Raw genomic sequence first — 20,780 nt, forward strand, 5'->3', positions numbered from 1 at the left:
AGCACTAGAAGTCTCCTTTCTCTGCCCTGTCGTCCACCCTAAATGAAGACTTAGGCTTCAGAGAACTTCTCATTCCTTCCCCCTTTGACACACAGGTACCCCTGGGGCGGCTGCCTATAGGCAGCTCTGAGCACCTCCTAATTAGATAGATGGCTTTGTAGTGGGTAAAACTGGGAGGCAGGAGGCGCTGGCTAAATTAAGAGGAGCCGGAACCCTGTCTGAGGTGGAATGCCCCCAGTGCTTTATGTCCATTACTGTTGTCTGGCTTTACATTTAAATACCTGAGGTTTAAAAGTAAACGTCTAATAGAATTTGGCATTGCTAACGTGAGCCCAGCATCTGCCCTCAGAGGAAAATCTAGACAGCTCTGTTCAGGGTTTCAAATTGCCGTCTGCTGACTTGCGAGCGGCAGCAGGGAGTGGGTCCCTCTTCCACTCGGTACCGCGTGCTGCACCGTGCGATTTTTTTTAAACGCAGAGTATATTCATCTTGGACTTATGCACTGGAAAAGGTTGTTCCGGTAGTACATGAAAAATTAATTTTTTTACATTTTTCCTCACTCTCCTAAGTGTTTGACAGAAGTAATTTTTGCAGCAAGAGAGAATAAAAAACTGGTGGCTGTAAATTCCTGTCCTGGAACCTCTTGTGTAGATTCTTTATGGACCCAGAATTGATCTGCACGTCAGATCCTGTTGTGGTCTGAACTGTTTATCACCGTAATGGCGGTAGTGAGCCCGAGAACACCAACTTATAATCCTGGGTGAAAGAAATTGGTGTTTGCAGTCAATGAAGAGGGCTTAGCATTATTGATAGATTCAGAACAATTATGTCTGCAACAACTATTGGCTGACGGTTTCCTCGACTCTCACTGGAAGCCTGTGATTTTTTATTTTTTATTAATCATCTTCTTACGAGTAATTTTCTCTGGAAGTGTTAGGCAGGAGTGAGCACTCCTCTGCGAGCAGGGGCCCTGGAGGGCCATCTATAGCAAACTTGGTTGTCAAAGCACACTTCCAGGCCAGGTGTTTGTTCTAGATGCATCACCTCCGTGCCCAGGGCCAGAGCCAGTGTCACAGCCCCCCTCACCCCCCAACACCCAGACCGCACCATCCCTTCTGAGTGCCAGCCTCCCGATGGCCTCGGCTGTGGCTGTTGCTATGGCAGCAGCACTCCCAACCCCCCTCCCCCACTCCAGCTGTCAGGTTGTTCTGATAGCTCCACCCTTTCACAGATTGCTTCAATCCAACAGTTTATCTTCTGCCTCAGTGACTGGCTGCCATGGTGAATACATTTCTTCATACGAGTCTTCGCTCTCTGCGTCTCCTCCCTTCAGGCTCCCTGGCTCGCACAGCTTTGGCGGTGTTAAGCACGAGTACCATTTATGTTTCTGTGGGGAAGTCCTGTCTGACATCTGCGTGCGTGTACTTGTACCTGTGAACCTGCATGTTGTGGGGAGGGGGGTCCTGTGTGGGGGGCTCCTGTTAGTTACTTGCCTTCCCGCCAGGACCTGTGCTTGTTATCACAGTGAGTCCTGATATGGAGGTGCTTGAGTTTTGCTACTTTCCACGTACTTTTCCTATTGTGGAAGTACTTTGCTCTTTTACTGTGCCGTAGCTCTGGTAATTGTCTGTACTCTGTTGATGTCTTATGGCTTCTGCTGTGCCCCATCCAAGAAGGGTCAGCAACTCAGCATTTGAGAGCAGGAAGACTCTAGCAGTTCTAGCAACACCGTCCCTACGGGCCTAAGGATAAGAACTATGACTTCTTTAGTTTGTTTTGTTCTAATTTGTTGGTTTTGGCCTTTGCTGTTCCGTCTTTGGGTATTGTGCTGTCAATTCTAGACCCTGACCAGCAGGTGGTGGTAGTGGGGCAGCGCTGGGCTTTGATTCAGTAATTTGTGCAACTTTAAATGGAGGGAGGCTTAGAGTGAGCTTCATGCCTCGGATCTGACATATTCATTCTCTTGGGAACCATGACTCCCTAAGGTCACACCCTTAATAAATATTCCCATTCACACAGGTCTTTCTTGTGTGGTTTTGTTTTTCTAAGGCAGGCCTCATACAGAGTTAAGATGTAGTATCGTACAAATTACCTGTCTTTTTTTTTTTTTTTTAAAAAAGAAAGAGAGAAAGAAAGACAAGGAGGAAGAGAGATGGGTGTTTTCTCTTCTCCCACAGATCCTAAGCACTTCCCCTCAGTCCCTCCCAAAGCCTCCTGCCCTGGAGAACCATCTCCTGCTTAGTCAACCTTCCGCCCCTGTGCCCTCATGGGTCACAGCCTGGCTCTCCTGTCTAAGCCCTGACAGAGCAGGGGACTGCTCTGTATACCACACTAGGCAGCCTCATTAGAGGGATGACCCAGGCTCCCTTCTCTGCATGTGGTTTGAGAGAAAGCAGAAGCTTCCTGGGTAGCCAGCCACAGGGGGAAGGGTGGATTTCTTTCCCTCCTGATCAGAATGCTATAACTTTGTACTCTGCCTTCTCAGTTCCTGACTAACAACTATTTCCAGCAGTAACTGTCAACCCAGAAGAAGTAGGACAACCACATGTCACCCCAGTCACTAGAACAAGGAGCAGTGACTTATGCCTGAAGGCCAGCAGGGCTCTTACCACCACCAAGCAAAAGTCTAGGAGTGTTTGAAACAGATGGCCAGTGCCATGGGTCATTATAGCTCCCTCCCTTGGAATCTTCTAGCCACTGGTTCTCTTCCAGGGGTGTTTTAATCCTTACCGAGGGAATAGCCATTGGTGGCTCAGGCATTCTTGGTAGTAACAGTGGTTGGGGAGGAGGATCTGATGGATAGTAATCAGAGCTGGGGCTAAGAGCCCCACCCACAGAAAAGCTTCATGAGCAGAGTTAACTGAACCCACACTGCAGCAGGGCCTAGGCCTGGGCTTCCAAGGAAATGGAAGCCAGCTTCCTTTTTTGTCACTTCAGGGCCTTGCCTTCCGTCTGAGTTCTACACAGCTTCTCTCACCACTGCCCTAGTGTCCGTAACATCAGGAGCTCACTGGCACTGGCTGGCAAACGTTCTCGGCTATTTCCCAACTAAAGCAAAGACTGCAATGGACTCTGTCTCCCCTGGGGCTGTGCCTTCCTCCTTCAGTGGACTGTGTCTGAACCCGCACAAACCTTTCTCCCCTAAGTTGCTTTGTCAGAATATTTTATCATGGCAACAAGACAGACTAAGACAGTAAATCATGAGTAAAACCAGAAGCAAGTTCAGTGGACATCTCTCTAGGTGTCCTGTATTTCACCACCGCCACTTGTGTCCTTTGTCCCACAAGTGCTTGTCTCCAGGATGGAGAGAGAGAGATAATCAATGGGGAGACAAGTTGAAATGTATTTGCCAAGTGAGGAGACCGTGAGAGTAGGCGGGGGATATCTTCATGATCCGGCTGTCCTGCACACTTTCGTGTGTGGGTGACTAAGCTTGCTTTCACTGGCCACAGCACACCATTCATTCCTTCCACAGATCCAGACCGTCCTCTGACTCGGTGCCTTTGCTTGAACCTTCAGCTGATCAGAAATCTTTAGAGAAAAGCGTGTATCTGTACCAAACAGGTACAGACTTGTCATTGTTCCCAAAGCATAGCACCCTGTGTTCGCGCTGTATTGGTACCGAGGTCTAGAGGGGGCTTCAAACACATAGGAGGGTGCGTATAAGTTCTTTCCATATGAGGGACTTGAGCATCCACTGTCTGTGGTATCCCAGAGGCTCTGGCACCAATCCTTTCCAGGGAATCTTCCAAGGGAAGATTCAATCAGTAAGCATATCACCATGTGCAGCAGGGCCCTGGAATACATTGGTAGTGGTCCCCACGAAGAGAGACAGTTCCCATGGGCCTCAGCGCTGTCAGGACCTCTTTAGCCTTGAGAGCATGTGGTGGATAGATAAGGATGTACGGTGGCTGACACATGGCACAAAGCCTCCTTGGAGCTCAGTGGTGGGAATCAAGGCAGCAGATAGAGGTGAGGCACAGAAGGGCTCCAAATGGGCTCCTGACAGGGCAGTGTGTGCCCATGTGGCCTCCAGGGAGAGGGTCCTGGGAACTTTGTTGGTCAGAGTCCACATGAATTATCAGATAAGGCGTGGCAGACCAGGGCGGGAACCGCAGGGCAGTTTGTCTCCTCCCCCAGCATCTTCCTGGACTATCCAGTACCACCATCACACAACTGTTCCTCAGTCCCTACTTTAGGAGCAGTCTCTAGGTGACTCTTGCTGTAATGAAACTGTGACTAAAGCAACTTGGTACAGAATGGATTATTTGGCTTACACTGCCTCACTGTTCATCGTTGAGGGAAGTCAGGAGAGGAAACTCAAACCTGGAGGCAAGAGCTCATGCGGAGGCCATGGAGGAATGCTACCTACTGGCTTGCCCTTCATGCTTACTTAGCCTGCTTTCTTATAGAACCCAGGGCCACCAGCTCAGGGTAATACTACCCACCATGGGCTGGGCCCCCCACATCATCACTAATTAAGAAAACGTTCTATACTGTAGAGTCTGCAGCCTGATCTTATGGAGGTATTTTCTCAGTGAGGGCTCCCTCCTCCCAGGTGACTCCAGCTTGCGTCAAGTTGACACAGATTTTGGGTTGATTTAGTTTAGAATGCATTGTGTTTCAGCTTCCATTACAGGCTGGTGGGAAAGCGTAAGGGATGTGTTGGGTGCATGGGTTACCAAGGTCAAAGACAACCAGGTGATTTGTTGATGTGTACCTGACACGATTTTGTTCCTTGGTGGGATGCTACTCATAGGCCTGGAAAATGCTCACTTGTAATTTCTGTGATTTTTGTCAGAGATCCAGCAGCATGAGAAACTTTAATCCTACCATCTCCTGCAGTTGGCATAAAGTTTTGTCTCAGGAGTGTGTGTGTGCATGTGTGCGCGTGTGCGTGTGCTGGGAATGCCTGTGGATTTATGAAATCTCAAAGCCCACTCCAGTGACATGTTTCCTTCAGCAACTCCTCACCTCCTAAGTCTTTCAAAATGGAGCCAACAAGTGGGGGGACCAAGTATTCAGAGTCCCAACATATGTCAGGGATATCTTACTCAAACCACCATACCCCTCCAACGCTAGAACTTGTTTTTCTTTAATGTTTATGGGTGTTTTCCCATATATATATAATATATATGTGTATATATATTATATATATGTAAAAATATATATGTATACATATATATATATATGTAAATCTGTACACAGAGGCCAGAAGAGGTTGTTGGATCGTTTAGGGTTGGAATTAAACCCTATTATTTAAAATTAAGGCAGTTATTCGCTGCCATGTAACTGCTGGGAATTGAACCTGTGTGTTCTGGAAGACTGACTAAGGGCTCTTAACTACTGCTCCAGCCTCTGATTTTTGAATTTCAAATGCATACCACCACACTTGGATTTTTTTTTTTTAACATGAGTTCAGAGAATTGAACTTGGGTTTTCGCACATGTGTGGCAAACACTATCGACTAGGCTCTCTCCAGCCCATGGTAATATCCAGTAGGTTTTCAACCTTTCCTTGCTTCCTGTGTTAGAGGCTGCAAATGTAAGGGACCTTGAGGGCATCTGATAAAATGAGGCAGGAAGACGAATGATGGACATGAGCCCTGAGGAAGAGCAGTGAGGAAAGCCGCATGAGAGGGCTGAGAAAGGCACAGGTGGAGGTCGGCTGCGCAGCTACGCAGGGCCAGCCTCGGGTCTGCTGTGCTGCTCCGTTCGTCCATGTGTATATTCTGTCGCTTTGCATTCTAACGCTACGGTCAGTGGATGTATCTTAAGCTAAATCTCTGCCTGATTATCTGACAGATAAGATTATTAACAGAAAGTGTTATTAATATTAATTACACAATGATACTAAAAATTTTATATGGCAGAAGCAGATGGTTATTTAAAACGAGTTAAGTTTTAGCCTTTTTATGCAGAAGCATTTAAACATATTTAGTTATAAATGCTATTTTAATTGATACATTATTTCTACAGTGGGGGCTTTAAAATCTTACTGCAGTTGCAGAGGAGGGTTTCTGTGTGTATGTCAGTCTCTTAAAGCGTGCATTTACTCGCAGAAAAGCATCCATAATGCCTTTTCAAAGACAGAGCTGGGGAGGGCTTTGTAAGAACACGCCTCATGAGTATCACAGCTGCTTATGGTTCAAGAATTCAGCACTGGTGTGCGAACAGCTGACCAAGGCATCTGCCATGGTAACAGCACTGGACTATCTTCTAGGTGGGCATGCTATTATGCTTTTTTTTTTTACCTGTTTCTCGATTCTTTCCTGGATTCTGCACATAACTGAAGTAAGCACAGAACTTGAGAAGTATTTCCTACAGATGCAGCAGAACTTCTTTAGAAGCGTCAAAGAGTTAAGCCCAACTTCTCAGAACTGGAAACTGCTTTAATCCAGCTGTTGGCCCTTTGTTTGACATCAAACTTTGTATTAATGGCACCAGGTGAAGTAAGCCACACCCCCAATCCTCACCCTGCCTCTCTCCTACCTGGAACTACAGCCCCGGGCCTTTCTCCAGCAGGTTAGCTGGCTGGAGTCCAGAGGTTTGTTTCTCCGAGTGATCAGATGTGTCTTCAATACGAGCAGGCTCAAACCTGCATCCGTGTATGTCACCGGGGTTTCCCAAGAAACGTGTGTTAACGTATAACCTGTAGGGAGCATAGTCTCAGCACAGCTGTCGGTAGGCCCAGGCACTGGCAGAGTTCAGCATGGAGTTACCCACGCAGCCGGGCCTCATCTGCATCAGCATCTCCTTGTCTCTCAGATCTTACTCCCAACAGTGAGCAGATACTGGAATCCCCTGTGCGTTTGAGCTGAGCGTGCCCAGTGGGTTTCCCTTAGGTGCCCACCTTCCACATAAAGCCTGGGAGCCCTGCATGATTTGCAGTATCAGCGAATTCGATTTCGTTTTTTGTTTTCGAATTTTCCTCTACTACTCATAAAGTAAGATCCAAATACAACCAGTTCTTCCAGTGGCCTGAATCCCCTGGAGGAACCAGCAGAAGCTACCGGCCCCTTGTCCGCAACTCAGTCCCTTGACGGCCGGCCACAGCACCAGGACTCAGGGTCTCTCTGTTCCCGAAGAATGGGAAGTTCTGCTGGGAAGGAAGAGCGATAATGACGTTTTCACCTGAGAGGTGTCCCGGGGTCTGGCACTAGAAAGCCCACTTGGTGGGTGAGGCTGCAGCTGAGTGAGAGCTTTTGCCTCTTACTGATGAGGTCCCCGCTGCTGCAGAGGTGGGGGTTGGATGAAAGAACACCTATTTCCTCCTGCTCCATAGCCTCCATCCAATTGGGAGACCAAAAATAGCCAGGGAGCCAGCCGTTCACCTGAAGGAGAGGCTCTGCAAGTGAGAGTACCTGGCTGTGCGGATACTTCTCTCCCTGCTGGGATCAGATTCATGACAGAAGCAACTGAGGGAACAAGGCGGGTATTTGGCCCACAGTTCAGGGGTACAGGCCGTCATGGTGGGGAAGGCATGGTGGCAGGAGTGTGAGGCAGCTGCTCACATGGCATCTGCAGTCAGGAAGCAGAGAGAGGTGAGTGCTGTTTGGCTGCTTCTCAGCCCGAGACCCTCAAGCCATGGAACGGTGCTGTACACACTTAGGGCGTATCTTCCCACCTCAACCCAATCTAGAATCAGTATTACAGACGTGCTCAGAGTCTGGGGGATTCCAACCTGAGTCAGTTTGTCGATATTACCATCATCGTGAAGGTCTATGCTGGAGTTTGAGGACATGGAACATAAGGTGGACAGCGGCCTCTGGTCTGGTTGTGGTCCTGGTGTACCTGGATAACCTGGAGTAACGGGCTCCCATGCTCAGCAGGACCATTCAGACTGTCAATCAGCAGGACTCTGGGAGCACCAAGCTTGAGGGCGCAGTGGACAGGACAAGGAGTGAGGGAAACTGAGCAAGGGTCTGAAGCCTGGTGCAATAGTGGGGAGCAGAGGAGGGTAGTGAAGCCTAGGAGAGGGCTCCAGTCAGAGAAACAGTGCAGTGCGTGCAAGCAGGTGGAGAGGGGGTCCTCCCAGGCTGAGGTGGAGAGGGGGTCCTCCCAGGCTGAGGTGGAGAGGGGGTCCTCCCAGGCTGAGGTGGAGAGGGGGTCCTCCCAGGCTGAGGTGGAGAGGGGGTCCTCCCAGGCTGAGGTGGAGAGGGGGTCCTCCCAGGCTGAGGTGGAGAAGGGGTCCTCCCAGGCTGAGGTGGAGAAGGGGTCCTCCCAGGCTGAGGTGGAGAGGGGTCCTCCCAGGCTGAGGTGGAGAGGGGGTCCTCCCAGGCTGAGGTGGAGAGGGGATCCTCCCAGGGTGAGGTGGAGAGGGGATCCTCCCAGGCTGAGGTGGAGAGGGGGTCCTCCCAGGCTGAGGTGGAGAGGGGGTCCTCCTAGGCTGAGGTGGAGAGGGGGTCCTCCCAGGCTGAGGTGGAGAGGGGGTCCTCCCAGGCTGAGGTGGAGAGGGGTCCTCCCAGGCTGAGGTGGAGAGGGGGTCCTCCCAGGCTGAGGTGGAGAGGGGGTCCTCCCAGGCTGAGGTGGAGAGGGGTCCTCCCAGGCTGAGGTGGAGAGGGGGTCCTCCCAGGCTGAGGTGGAGAGGAGTCCTCCCAGGCTGAGGTGGAGAAGGGGTCCTCCCAGGCTGAGGTGGAGAAGGGGTCCTCCCAGGCTGAGGTGGAGAGGGGGTCCTCCCAGGCTGAGGTGGAGAGGGGGTCCTCCCAGGCTGAGGTGGAGAAGGGGTCCTCCCAGGCTGAGGTGGAGAAGGGGTCCTCCCAGGCTGAGGTGGAGAGGGGTCCTCCCAGGCTGAGGTGGAGAGGGGGTCCTCCCAGGCTGAGGTGGAGAGGGGGTCCTCCCAGGCTGAGGTGGAGAGGGGGTCCTCCCAGGCTGAGGTGGAGAGGGGGTCCTCCCAGGCTGAGGTGGAGAGGGGTCCTCCCAGGCTGAGGTGGAGAGGGGTCCTCCCAGGCTGAGGTGGAGAGGGGGTCCTCCCAGGCTGAGGTGGAGAGGGGGTCCTCCCAGGCTGAGGTGGAGAGGGGGTCCTCCCAGGCTGAGGTGGAGAGGGGTCCTCCCAGGCTGAGGTGGAGAGGGGTCCTCCCAGGCTGAGGAGGCTTCAGGTAGTTGCTGCTTTTAACCTCACCCTGGGGGGATCAAAGGCAGCAGTGGGGGAGAGGAATGGGAATGAGGTGTGCTTTGATGGAGACTGATCCAGATACCACCTCTGCTGCACCCACTCCTGACCCTGCTGCCAGCCACAGCAGGCTGGGGCCTTTGCTTAAGGAAAAAGAAGGAAATGTCAGTTATTATGTTTGGAACACAATCTTATCTTTTCGTTTGATTTTAAAGCAATTTTCCCAAAGATCAAGTCTGACTGAAGTGTATTGACAAAATTTTAGCCATGATGAAGAAAATGCTTCAAACCCCAAGAAGTCTGACCCTGGTTCTTGGAACGCTTTGATGGGTCTCTCTCTCTCTCTCTCTCTCTCTCTCTCTCTCTCTCTCTCTCTCTCTCTCTCTCTCTCTCTCTCTTTTTCCTAGAACAAAGCCCAAATTCCAAAATCAGTGTAGGGAAAACATGGTGAAGTTTACTGGAGCAAATGAAGTCCATTCTGGATTTTTGGTTTTGTTGTTTTGTTTTTAGTGGTTTAAAATGAGTGCTAAATTAACCATTGTTCTTTGCCAGGAGTGATTTTACCCTTATTTTTCTTCCCTGTACAAAAGTAATTAAACCCAAAACTTTGTACATGGGAGGTTATTCCCCGTGACTGCCCTGCATCCCAACATGTCCTGGTCATTAAACGTTGGCATCTGTCTCGGGGACTGTCTCCCAGAGATTCTCAGATTTATTTTTATTTTATCTGTGTGAGTATATGCCTCACATGTACAAGAGCCCACTGAAGCCAAAAGAGAGCATCAGGCCCCTTGAAGCTGGAGTTATAGGTGGTTGTGAGTGGCACCATGTGGGTGCTGGGAACCAAACTCCGATCCTCCTGAAGAGCAGAAAGTCTTGACTCTGGAGCCATGTCTTAGACCTCCTCCGTCTCCTCATTTCTTATTTTGGGGTGGCAGAGACAATAGGACACATTTGTCTGGTGTTACTGAGTCACTTCAGGAACTCAGCTTCATCCAGCAGCGCAGATGGAGGGCACTCATCTTCTCATGGGGTCCGCATCGGTTGCGTTTGATGGAAGTGGGCCAGCACACCAAGGCAGCATTAGCATTAGCCTAGCAAATTGCCAGTGCACGATGACCTCTCACTCCAGCTCTCTATTCCAGGGCATGTGCTTCTGCACTGTTAGTGTCAGAGCCAGGGGTAGACTCACCTGGCTCTTCCTCAGGCTCCAGGCCTTGGCACTAACCTGTGTGAAGGAAGAAGCAGTCATCAGCAAAATTCAAAGAGTTGGGTGCTCAGGGATCGTCTCCTACTCATTTCTCAATCTTGTAGAACAAATTTTCAAAATGGAGATGGCATGTTTGAAGTATACCTTTATCAAAATTGTTTATATCATTCGGAGACTGTACATGTTGAAAGCAGGCCTCTCCTCAAGTGATACAAACAGTGAAACTTTAAGGAGCTTCTGCGTCTTTGCATCGGTCCTTCACACTGAAGAATGGGGTTGCATTAGTTTGTGAGAGTATTACATTAGAAAATTTTTGATGTGTTTAGGCAGGATCTCACTGTGGCACGGCTGCCATCCACCTGACTCAGCTCCCAGAGTGCTGGGATTGGGGGCACAGGGCAGTGCATCTACTTTTTGTTGTTTTTGTTTTCCAACTGATAGTTTTCATTTGATTTCGTTCCACTAACTTTCCCAGGCCCGATCTAGAGCTGCCCTCTATGTCTATACATGCGTGTATACATGCATGGTGGGGGTGGGCAGAGGGCTATCCTGCTTTGTCAGCAATTCTGTTTCCACACATACCCTTCCTGAGTGTCATCAGTGCTATGGTTCTCTAAGGCTGGGCCTCACCTGCCTTGTCTCACAACCCACCCACCCTTATTGCTACAGCAGAGTCACTATGGATTCATTCCAAGAGGAACAGAGCACCTTCAAAGCATTCCCCATGAGCAGAGATTGAAGGGCAGGGGTGTCCTGTCCCACTGGGTAGCCTCTATCCCTTGACTGGGGCGATTGTAAGAGCCCAGGTGTGACAGACAGGCTGGGGAACAGGGACTCTCTTTTAAGTGGCCAGGCCTCCCTTTTGAGGCACCGGACACCGAGATGTTATCTCTGTCTTCTGTGTCTACAGTGGGCCACCTACCCTCAACAAAGGCTCCCTCTTCACGACCCACCCACCTGCCTCCTGTTTAGCAGGAATCACATAGGAGGTTTCCAAACCCCTTAGCTGTTTACAAGGTTGACAATGTTTCCTGGAGTATCAACAAGGGAGGGTGGATTTTACAAATCAGCATTTGGTTTAGTTTTTTAAAAAATACCCTGGTGTTTTCCACAGTTAGCTTCAAAGATAACAAAAGGTTACATGCAACCCCCCAAGGGAAAATAAGTTATAATTTATCATCATAATATGTTGGCAATTTATTCCCCATATTACTCTGGCTGTAAGGACGTAGAGGCAGATTTATCAACCAGTAGTTAGAAGCCCTGGGTGTATGCTCAGCCGTGAGGCTACTCCATATGGGTATGCTGGGGATATTTGTATTTTCCGCAGACTTGATTTTGTTCTTCATGCTGCACTCGTGTGTGTGTGTGTGTGTGTGTGTGTGTGTGTGTGTGTTTCATGTCTGTGTATGCATACACATGTGAAGGCCAGGGTTCGAAGCTGGTATCTTCCTTAATCATTTTTCATCGTGTATTTTGAAACAATGTCTCTCGTTGGCACTGAGCTGTCCAGTTTGGCTCAGCTGGCTGGCCCACAAGCTCCTGCAATCCTCCTGCCTCTGAACCCCCTAGTGCTGAGGTCATAGACATGTACCATCACACTGAGCTGGTGTATAGGGGTTGGGGATCTGAACTCGGGTCCTCGTGCTTGCCAGGCCACTTTACTGACTGAGTCCTCTCAGCAGACTGGCATGTTTTGTTACTTTCTTTGGTTTATTAAACATCTACCCAATGTTTGATGCCTTCTGTACAGCAGTCACATTAAATAAGATTAAAAGTAAAGAAGGTGGGGGGAGGGGTCTGGAGACATCGCTCAGTGGTTAAGGGCACTGGTTACTCTTCCAGAGAACACAGTTTTGGTTCCTGCCACCAATCTGTAAGTCCCGCTCCAGGGGATCTGATGCCCCTCTTCTGACCTCTTCAGGCACCAGGCATACACACACGCATGTGGTACACAGACATACATACATACAAACAAAACACCTATAGACATACATATAAAACATAAAGCAGGCAGGGGAACACTAATATGTAAGAGACAGGCACACAAGACGAGACCAAGGCAGAATCAAAGAAAGGTGGCTCCCACCCTCATGGCTGCTAAAACTGGGAAGCTGCCTGTGGTCTGCTTCACAGTGAGTCACACAGCCTTAATCATGACATTTCCAAAAGTAAATTGTCCAAGAGCCTCTCTAGCAGTTACCAAGACTTTCTTTATGAAATAACCACTCTTTGGTTACTATAAGCACTGCCCATTTGGTGACAGCTTCAGTTGGGACATTGTGAGGTTAACCCTTCCAGATGGTCATCGGAGAATGCTGTCTGTGGGTGTTGCATAGTCTTTAGGACCGAGGGAGGCTGCACCACAGTGTTGTCACCCCTATCCACCCCTGGTCTCCCCAACCTCAGGCTTCCGTTCTAGGCAGCAGTCACTGCCATCTTGCTAAAGCAGGCTGTGTGTGGATTATACTGTTCCATAGGACCTCTGTGCTGCAGGCTAGAGCTCCTATTTTATTTGCTGTGGGTATTATGCTCTCTTGCAGAGCCTGGCTGGTGAGAGAGTCAGTCAGTCTGTCCATCTATTCCATCTGCTAATTAAACTATATGTTGTAACCATGGCAACATAGCCCAGGGCCAGCCTGGGTTTTGAACTGCCTCTTATCGCCCTTATTTTGGAACCATTCCACCTGACAGCCTGACTGTCCCCCAAAAATCATTAGTGGGGAGAGCTCTGGATTGCTAGAAACTGTTTACTAGTGTGCATCCAGTGCCCCGTAAGAACCTATTTTCATGGAGTGATATTTTAAAGACTTCCCTGTCGTTTAAATACACGAAAGTATTGATTCGTGACTTTAAGCTGATGCCTGTGTAAGCAGTAGCAAATAGTCATGCCAACCAAGGCCTGTGAGCTACAGAAGAAGAGAGTCCTGTTGCTTACATTGTTGACATGTAACCCTGAATCTTTGGGGCCCAATGCCAAAATCCGCTGAGTCCTTCCAGGCCTGTGTTTCTGTATGTCAGGTCTGTGCAACACCACAGCACCCTCAGAAGGTGCGAGGCCAAGAGGCGGGGCCGCAAGGAAGCAGCTACATCGACGTATGTGCATATTTGTCGAGTTGTGTGTGCGCATTTTGTACAGAACTAGAAACTGGATGTCTTCAGGACCCTGGACAGGGGTACCCAGGGTCCTGGCTGTCCTAACCCAGCCTTCCTGCAGCAGCAGCTGGTAACATCACTTCCTTCCTTTTTGTGACTCTTTATAGAAAAAGCTAAGTTTCCCAAAGGGGGTGAAATCATGCTATCAAAGAGCAATCATACATCTAATTAACTTCTGGATTTTCTCCTTGTAGATGTGCCCGGTCTCTCCCCAGCTGGTTCAGCCAGGGCAGCCCTCCTTGGGAAACAGACTCTTTGTAATTTAGCAGCTGTAAGCACCAAACTTGAAAAATGGCTGATTATGTAAAAAGAGATGAGGCTGGATGGGACGGGAGTCTCTTGAAAGGATTTCATTTCCACCTCCGCGCCCTGCTCAGCTGCCTTCACATCTCTCCAAGTACACTAGACTAATTTAAACTTTGTGCAGCTTGCATTCAGCTAAAAATCAACTAGAGAACAGTTTGATTTTTGACCCTTAAATATCAAGTCCTGATTGATACAGCCAGCTGCTTTCCTAAGTGGCACAGGCTTGCCCTAGCTTCCTTGGACAGTCTGTGTCTTCCGGTCACTTTGTGGCCCTCTGAATCAGGGGATGCCATTTGGTGCCCTTCTGTCTTCATACCGAGGATACATTTCCCAAAGCCTCTGGTTATGAATAAGACCCAAGAGAAACCCAGAATGCTGCAGAATGCAAGAAAACAGTGGTGCTATGGGGCTGTAACACAGGGAAGCAGGAAAGTGACGAATCTCATGACAGATGTGCTGCCCCCAGCAGGACTAGCTATTGGCCTGCCTCTCTGTATGGAGCCACAGACTGGCAGGTGGTCTAGGTCGGGCAGCCACTTCACTCTCAACCCTAAACCCAGTCTTATGGCCCAAGACTGGTTGCCCAAGGATCCCCTACTGCTTCCCCAGGCTTACACTCCACAGTGGAATTTTTTTTCTTGCATTGCTTATTTTATTTCTTTGTAGTATCTAATACAGTGACCTTCCCTGCCCCCCTTAAAAATCTACTTTTTAGGTGAAATTCACATAAAGTACTTAACTCATTTGAAGTGTAACTTGATAGTTTCTAACACAGCCACAGGTCTCTGCAACCTTTCTCAAGTCACCTTCAGGACATTTTCGTTACCTGAGAAGAGAAACCCTGGACCCTAAATAGTGTAACCCAGTTTGTGTTCTTTAAGGTAAATAGTGAAGCCAGGTTGTGCCTTTTTAAAGGGCTTTATGAACACACCTGGTAACGAGAGCTTCATCTAACCGGTGATCAGCTCTCTTAAATCCCAACTTCCTCTGCAGAGCCGAGGTGTAATTGAAAGTGGCCAGGGAAGGAATTATTCTCCCCTGGACCCTCTTTCGGAGCTGGCCCCTCCTATTGTGCGCCTTCCCTCCCCGTTTTTTTGTAACTGCATCTGACACTGTGTTGTCTTCTCCTTTCCCCTAACACCTGTCATCTTCCTCGCCCCCCGCCGTGTCCCTCTGCCCCTTCTGACATTGTATACCCCTGCGTGTGCTGCAAAAGGAAGCACACAATAATGGCAGTCTCTGAAACATCTTCAGAGATGGGAGTGAAGTCCGCCTCCTCCCGCTGCAAGCTCCCTCAAAAGCTCCATGCTCAGGGCGATGGTTTGAACTTCACTTCACACTCACCTTTTAACAGGGACCCGGGATGTTGTGATTTCCTCCAATGGCAAAGGTGGCCTCTTCTTTATTTACCAGCCGACACATCCCTCTGAGCCTCAGAAGGGACAGAGGCCCTATTAAAGACCCAAATGAGTCTCCCATTGTTGACCCTGGATCAAAGCAAGTGGCCTTTAATTTCCCACTTCCCACAATGACTTGCTGTTGAGTTTGTGGAAGGCCTTAGCCCTCAGCGGTTCCCTCTGGCAGTGCCAAATGGCTCCGTCTTTGAAAATCCTGAATTCTTTAATACAGGGGGGAAAAAAAAACCCTAAAAGATTTTAGCAATGTGTTGAACCTGACACAGCCAAAGAAGCGAGTGGACACTACGGAGCTGTCAGCGCCCACACTACACATGCCACCTCGTTCCTTTCTCTCCTGGTGTCTTGTCTTTCTTCCTTTTGTTCATGGGAACATGTGGTTCTTAGGAACACATGGTTTACAGCATTTTGTATACTTTTGGTGATGGCCAGCCATCTTACCAGCCACTCACCTGGATTATGGTGGCTCTTAGGAGAAAGTTCACATCATCCTGTCTTCAAGCCAGACATACCTCAGGAAGCCCCCCAATCCCTGTACTGTCTGAAATGGCACTTTCCAGGGCTTTGGAGGACACAGGGCGGGTATAACTCAGCGTCCACACGTGAGAACAGTACCAAGAGCGAGCCTCAAAGCGCTCCAGCGTTCCCAACAGACACATCCTGGCTCCCCTGCCCACAAAAGCAGTGGGATACAGGATCGAGAAGCTGGCACCCTGCCTGCGGAAGTGCCCCGGATATGAGAAACCCCCTCTGCACCGGGCAGAGGCACTTCCCAAGATGAGCCCCCTGCAACAGTCCATCGAGATGGGCTCAGCTAATGATCGGCCGGGCAGATAATCGGAGGAGAGTTAATTGTGAGGTTCGATATAGCATCTTGTCGGCAGGGATAAGTTGCCACGTTTTCCACTTGAGCTGAAACTAAATGATTGTAAAATAAGTTATGAGTGTCCTTGGGCCTGTCTGCCGGAATGATAGCTAAGAATACATTCCTGGCCCATCAGTCTGGAGCAGGCTGCTTGATATTTATGCGAGTGGAATGTTATTTTATTCTCCCTCTGGTCATGCTTGTCAGCTCCCCGAGTGAAAAGTGAAACTGCTTCTTTGACTCATACTTCACATGCCGGAGCTCCGAGAGCCTGCAGATTGTGATCATTATTGCTCATGTTATATATTTTGGGGGGTATGTGTTGAACATTGATGCCCGATTGGGAAGAACTAATAGCCGGCATTGAACACATAGGATGGGCCAGCCCTTCCTGGCTCAGCAACCATATCTGGGGGATCCCCACACCAGTGCAGATTCAAACATGAAGTACTGTGGCACTGGGGTTTTCTTTCCTTTTTTTAATTTGATTGCCTTGCTTCTCCCCTCCTGTATTTAACACCATAGACAGAAGTCTGTCTTACCACCTGGTAATTGATACAAAATGAAATGCATTCTTCATAGGCAGTCAGGAGACGTGGTGGCCTCTGAGGGTGGGGCCGAGGGACGTCTTGTCAGGCTTGAGGAGCAATGGGGAGTGAGGAAGCTCAGTGTAGAAGCCTCACACATTTGACCGCTCGTATTTTAGAGCGGAGCGGGGTGGGTATTAAACAGCTCCTGGGGATTCTCACGATCTGAGAGTCAGGGCATAAATACTTACGCTGCAGGTGCCTGTGTGTAGAATCCTAGTAATAAGGGGCTCATCCCTGTGTCCACAAGGCTGCCGTCAGTCTGGCTCACTCAGGTCTCAAGCCAAGGCCACTTTACCTGCCTCCCCCGTCTGCCGTGACCAGGGGACACACCCCTTACTATTCCCATCATCCCTCACCATCTTCTCAGTGCCTGGTGTAAGTCCACCCAGGCTCTTCAGCCATACCTTGATGCCTGCCTGCAGGTCTGTTTTCTGTCCTGGAGGGCCTGGCCCTCCCGTTGGTCCCCTGGTATCTGTGTGAGGTGTTTTCCCCCTTAGCCTGGTAGTAAAGCAGCACTCATGGAAGGTACCACATCAATGCCTGCCCTACTGGCGGGGAAGGAAAGCTGGACGGGATAGATTCTAGGCCCTGGACCATGGACTGTTTACATGTTAGCACATGTGGAAGATGCAGGGGGAAAGATGGGAGGAGTTCTCACCTGCCTCCATCTCTATATGAGCAGGAATGGCCTCTGGGCTTCCCTTGGGGTCTTGTGCCCTGTGGATCCCAGGGCATACAGCAGTGACTAGTTCAGTCCCTTCCTCATCTGAGAGTAAACATAAGGTCAGACCCGGAAGCACTTCCATGTCTCCATAGTAACACAACTCTTATGTTTTTCTAGCCTCACCCGCCTCATGACATGGTGGCACCTCTGTCTTCCCGTCAGTCTCACTCACTGGCCCCTGAGGGGCCCCTCCTGGCCCCAGAGTCACAGCTCTTGTGTGTGGATGAGTCCTCTCTCCTCTCTGTGTTTATCTGTAGGGTTGACATGTGCTGCAGATGGGGTCCCTCCACATTCTGTGCTCCAGGGGCAGGACCCAAGAAAAACTGTCTTTTGCTGAAGGCATCAAGCAAGAAATTAGATAGGCATTCTCTTCAGACCTTAGAATCGGCTCTGTGGGGACAGGGGTTCTGCCTTTTATTTTTTGACAGCGGCTGGCTCGGAGAGCATGCTCAGTAGTGTAGGCTGAGTAAGGGAGACACTCTCTCTCTCTCTCTCTCTCTCTCTCTCTCTTTCTCTCTCTCTCTCTCTCTCTCACTGTCAATAGATCCCATTCATGGCTGTAGTTGTTCACCCAAAAATAGCTTCCAGACAGTGAAAACTTGCAGGACAGTGGTGGACACAAAAGCATGCTTGTGGTGAGTTTTCAAGGACATGGCAGAGTTGGTGGCACGCTGCTGTTCACTGGGGACCACGGGCTCCTCCCATCTGGGCCAGTACCTTGGGCAGTCAGTTCTTCAGTAAAACTGGCAAAGGAAGGTGGAGTTCCCCGTGGCTGCTGTCCTGGTGAAGAGAGAAAACGCAAACCTGCATGCACGAAGCTGACATAGCCAGCCATGATGCTCCTGTGACAGACACTTGTCTCTATGTGGAGGGAACCAAGCCCATGAGGGGAGGAAGGGCAGACACTTGGGCCAGCCTCTCACAGACTTCCTTCTTGTGCTGCATGGTTTCCTCCCTACCTTCCTGTGCAGACCTCACTGCAGCTTCCCATCTGAAAGGGAAAGACGCACCACAATAGATGCAGGAGAACCAGATGCTGCCCCTGGAGGCCTGTGCACTGAAGTGACCCCTCCCAGAAGCACTGGTGAGAATAGCTGTGGCCAGCAGTGAGGAGGAGCGCTTTAGCAAACCATGCTCCAGAGAACAGCAGAAATCAGGTGGTAAACAATAGTGCACAGACGAGAGAGAGTTCACGCATGTGCTCTAAGTGTCTCAGTGAGACACTGGTGTGTGTTGGACAGTGGTTTGATTACAGTACACACCCTGTGTTAGGCATTGCAGGACACTTAGGGGAAAGGAAGCCTTGATTGCCCGGAAGTTAGCTTCAGACCCTAACTGCCCAGTGCAGAGTGTCGGAACCCCCGGAGTAGAGGTTTATCATAGTAGCTTAGGATGAAGAGTCACCGACACCATCGCAGAGGTTGTAAAACTAAAGGAACAGGAGAGCGGGACACCCAAGCTTGTTACATGGAAAGGTCTTTGGGTAGTAGCAGTGAGTGGCTTTGCCTCCCTACCTGATGAGTGGGCCCTCTAGGGACAAGACAAGCATGGACCACTGTCAATGGGCCTGGCACAAAGAGTGTGTATCAGGGGGCATCTTTTGAAATCTGTGTGTGAAATATTTAAGAAGAGCAAAAGTGCTTAAGCACTAGATAGCATATAGAAGGGGAAGGTAGGTAACATCTTAGAGTCTGGTACTGTCCCAGAGACTCGATGAGGGCTTTGGGGAAATGGATTGCTTGGGGAGTTCCTATGCTTTGCTTCTTTGTTTATTGGTTTTCCTGGTGATGATTTTTGGTTGGTTATGTTGGTCGGTGGGTTGGGTTGGGTTGGGTTGGGTTGGGTTGGTTGGTGGGTTGGGTTGGGTTGGGTTGGTTGGTGGGTTGGGTTGGTTGGTCGGTGGGTTGGGTTGGGTTGGTTGGTGGGTTGGGTTGGTTGGTCGGTGGGTTGGGTTAGTTGGTTGGTTGGTCGGTGGGTTGGGTTGGGTTGGGTTGGGTTGGGCTGGGTTGGGTTGGGTTGGTTGGTTGGTTGGGTCGGGTCGGGTTGGGTTGGGTTGGGTTGGTTGAGCCTGGTGTTTCACTGCAGACCAATCAGTCCTGGAACTCTCAGATTCTCCTGCCTCTGCCTCAAGAGTGCTGGGATTAAAGGTGTGCTCACTGTGCCTAGCTATAAGCTGTTTTAATTAAACCCTGACCTTCACACCACCTAAGCCAGCCTGCCAGACCTCAGGCTGAAATGGGGCTCAGGACTGTCGGCTAGCTGGGGTACAAATCACCCAGGGAGGAGAAGCAGGCACATGAGCTAGAAAGCCTGGAGCCTGGTGGAAGTGGAAAGGTAGCAACATCCAGGGATGAGGTGGGACAGGAGGTGGTAGGTACCCAGTCCGTACTGTGATGCACATCAGCAGGGATCTTAGAACAGTTGTTCAGTGGTGGGTCCCCAGCTTCTGGAGGGTGGCCATATTCTGAAAGCAGGAGCCGAGTGAATAGGACTCAGTGCTGGAGGCCTTTCTGTCCTTGGACTGGTAACTCAGGACAAAAGGACTCTGAAAACTTGGAGTGGGGAGCAGTGTGACGCCATGCTCCTCTTGTGTGTTTGTGTATCTGTCTCTGCCCAGTCTTTTAGCACCACTTTTGTCTTCTCTTCAGTAAAGATAAATAATAAACTGGGTTCCATCTATAGTAAGTCACTGTATTTGCACACTGGCTTTAAAGCCTCTCTGAGGAGTACGAGGGACTCCTCGGCCTGCAGTTGTGCCATCTCTCACTAATTATCAAGCGGAGTCACAGCCATGTGTCTTGCTGCAGGGAGACGGTGGTCACGGATTGTTCATTCTGTGTGTACAGTCGCACAGCCGCTGAGGACAAGTCTCTCTGTGACTCATATTCCTGGTGCAGCAGGGTCAGTAAGGGAAGGAAAGGAAACATTCAGAATCGGAAGCTCCCCACCCCGCTTTCCCTGATGCCAAGTGTGAGCCTGAGGTTCCAGGAGTCCAGTCACACCAAGCAGAGGATTCCCGGCAACTGCTTTGGGCTGGGAGGTGCATAGGACAAAAGTGCCGGGACCTGCTCGTTGCCGAGGCCGCGGGCTCCAACCCAGCCACCTTGTGCACAGGTGTCTCAGGAAAGGCCTTAGGGCTGACACTGGAGGATGGTGCTTGAGTAAGTCTTTCCTCCGTTCCCCGCTCTGTGGTCCAAGTTCACCTTTGCCTTCTTTTGCCTTTTCCGGTTCTGCCGCAGACACGGGGCTGGGTGACTCGGTGTGTTCCAGCCCAAGTATCTCCAGCAGCACCAGCCCCAAGCTCGACCCACCCCCCTCCCCCCACGCCAACAGAAAGAAGCATCGGAGGAAGAAAAGTACCAGCAACTTCAAGGCCGACGGGCTCACGGGCACCGCTGAAGGT

General features: G+C 50.1%; 1 protein-coding gene across 24 annotated transcripts in view; it reads left to right on the plus strand.

Annotated features, from left to right (window-relative positions):
• The window catches only part of Agap1 (ArfGAP with GTPase domain, ankyrin repeat and PH domain 1), a 435,489-nt gene that overhangs the window by 308,441 nt on the left and 106,268 nt on the right, over positions 1–20,780 (plus strand). For 20 of the 24 annotated variants that reach the window (XM_063267308.1, NM_001401593.1, XM_063267307.1 and 17 more), the window contains one exon: positions 20,617–20,778. The exons of the other annotated variants lie outside the window; for them this stretch is intronic. In XM_063267308.1, the coding sequence (XP_063123378.1) occupies positions 20,617–20,778 (162 nt within the window). The remainder of the gene's footprint in view (positions 1–20,616; positions 20,779–20,780) is intronic. 24 annotated transcript variants of the gene reach the window in all.

This window comes from Rattus norvegicus, chromosome 9 (assembly GCF_036323735.1).
Source record: "Rattus norvegicus strain BN/NHsdMcwi chromosome 9, GRCr8, whole genome shotgun sequence".
In the NCBI taxonomy this organism is placed as follows: Eukaryota; Metazoa; Chordata; class Mammalia; order Rodentia; family Muridae; genus Rattus; species Rattus norvegicus.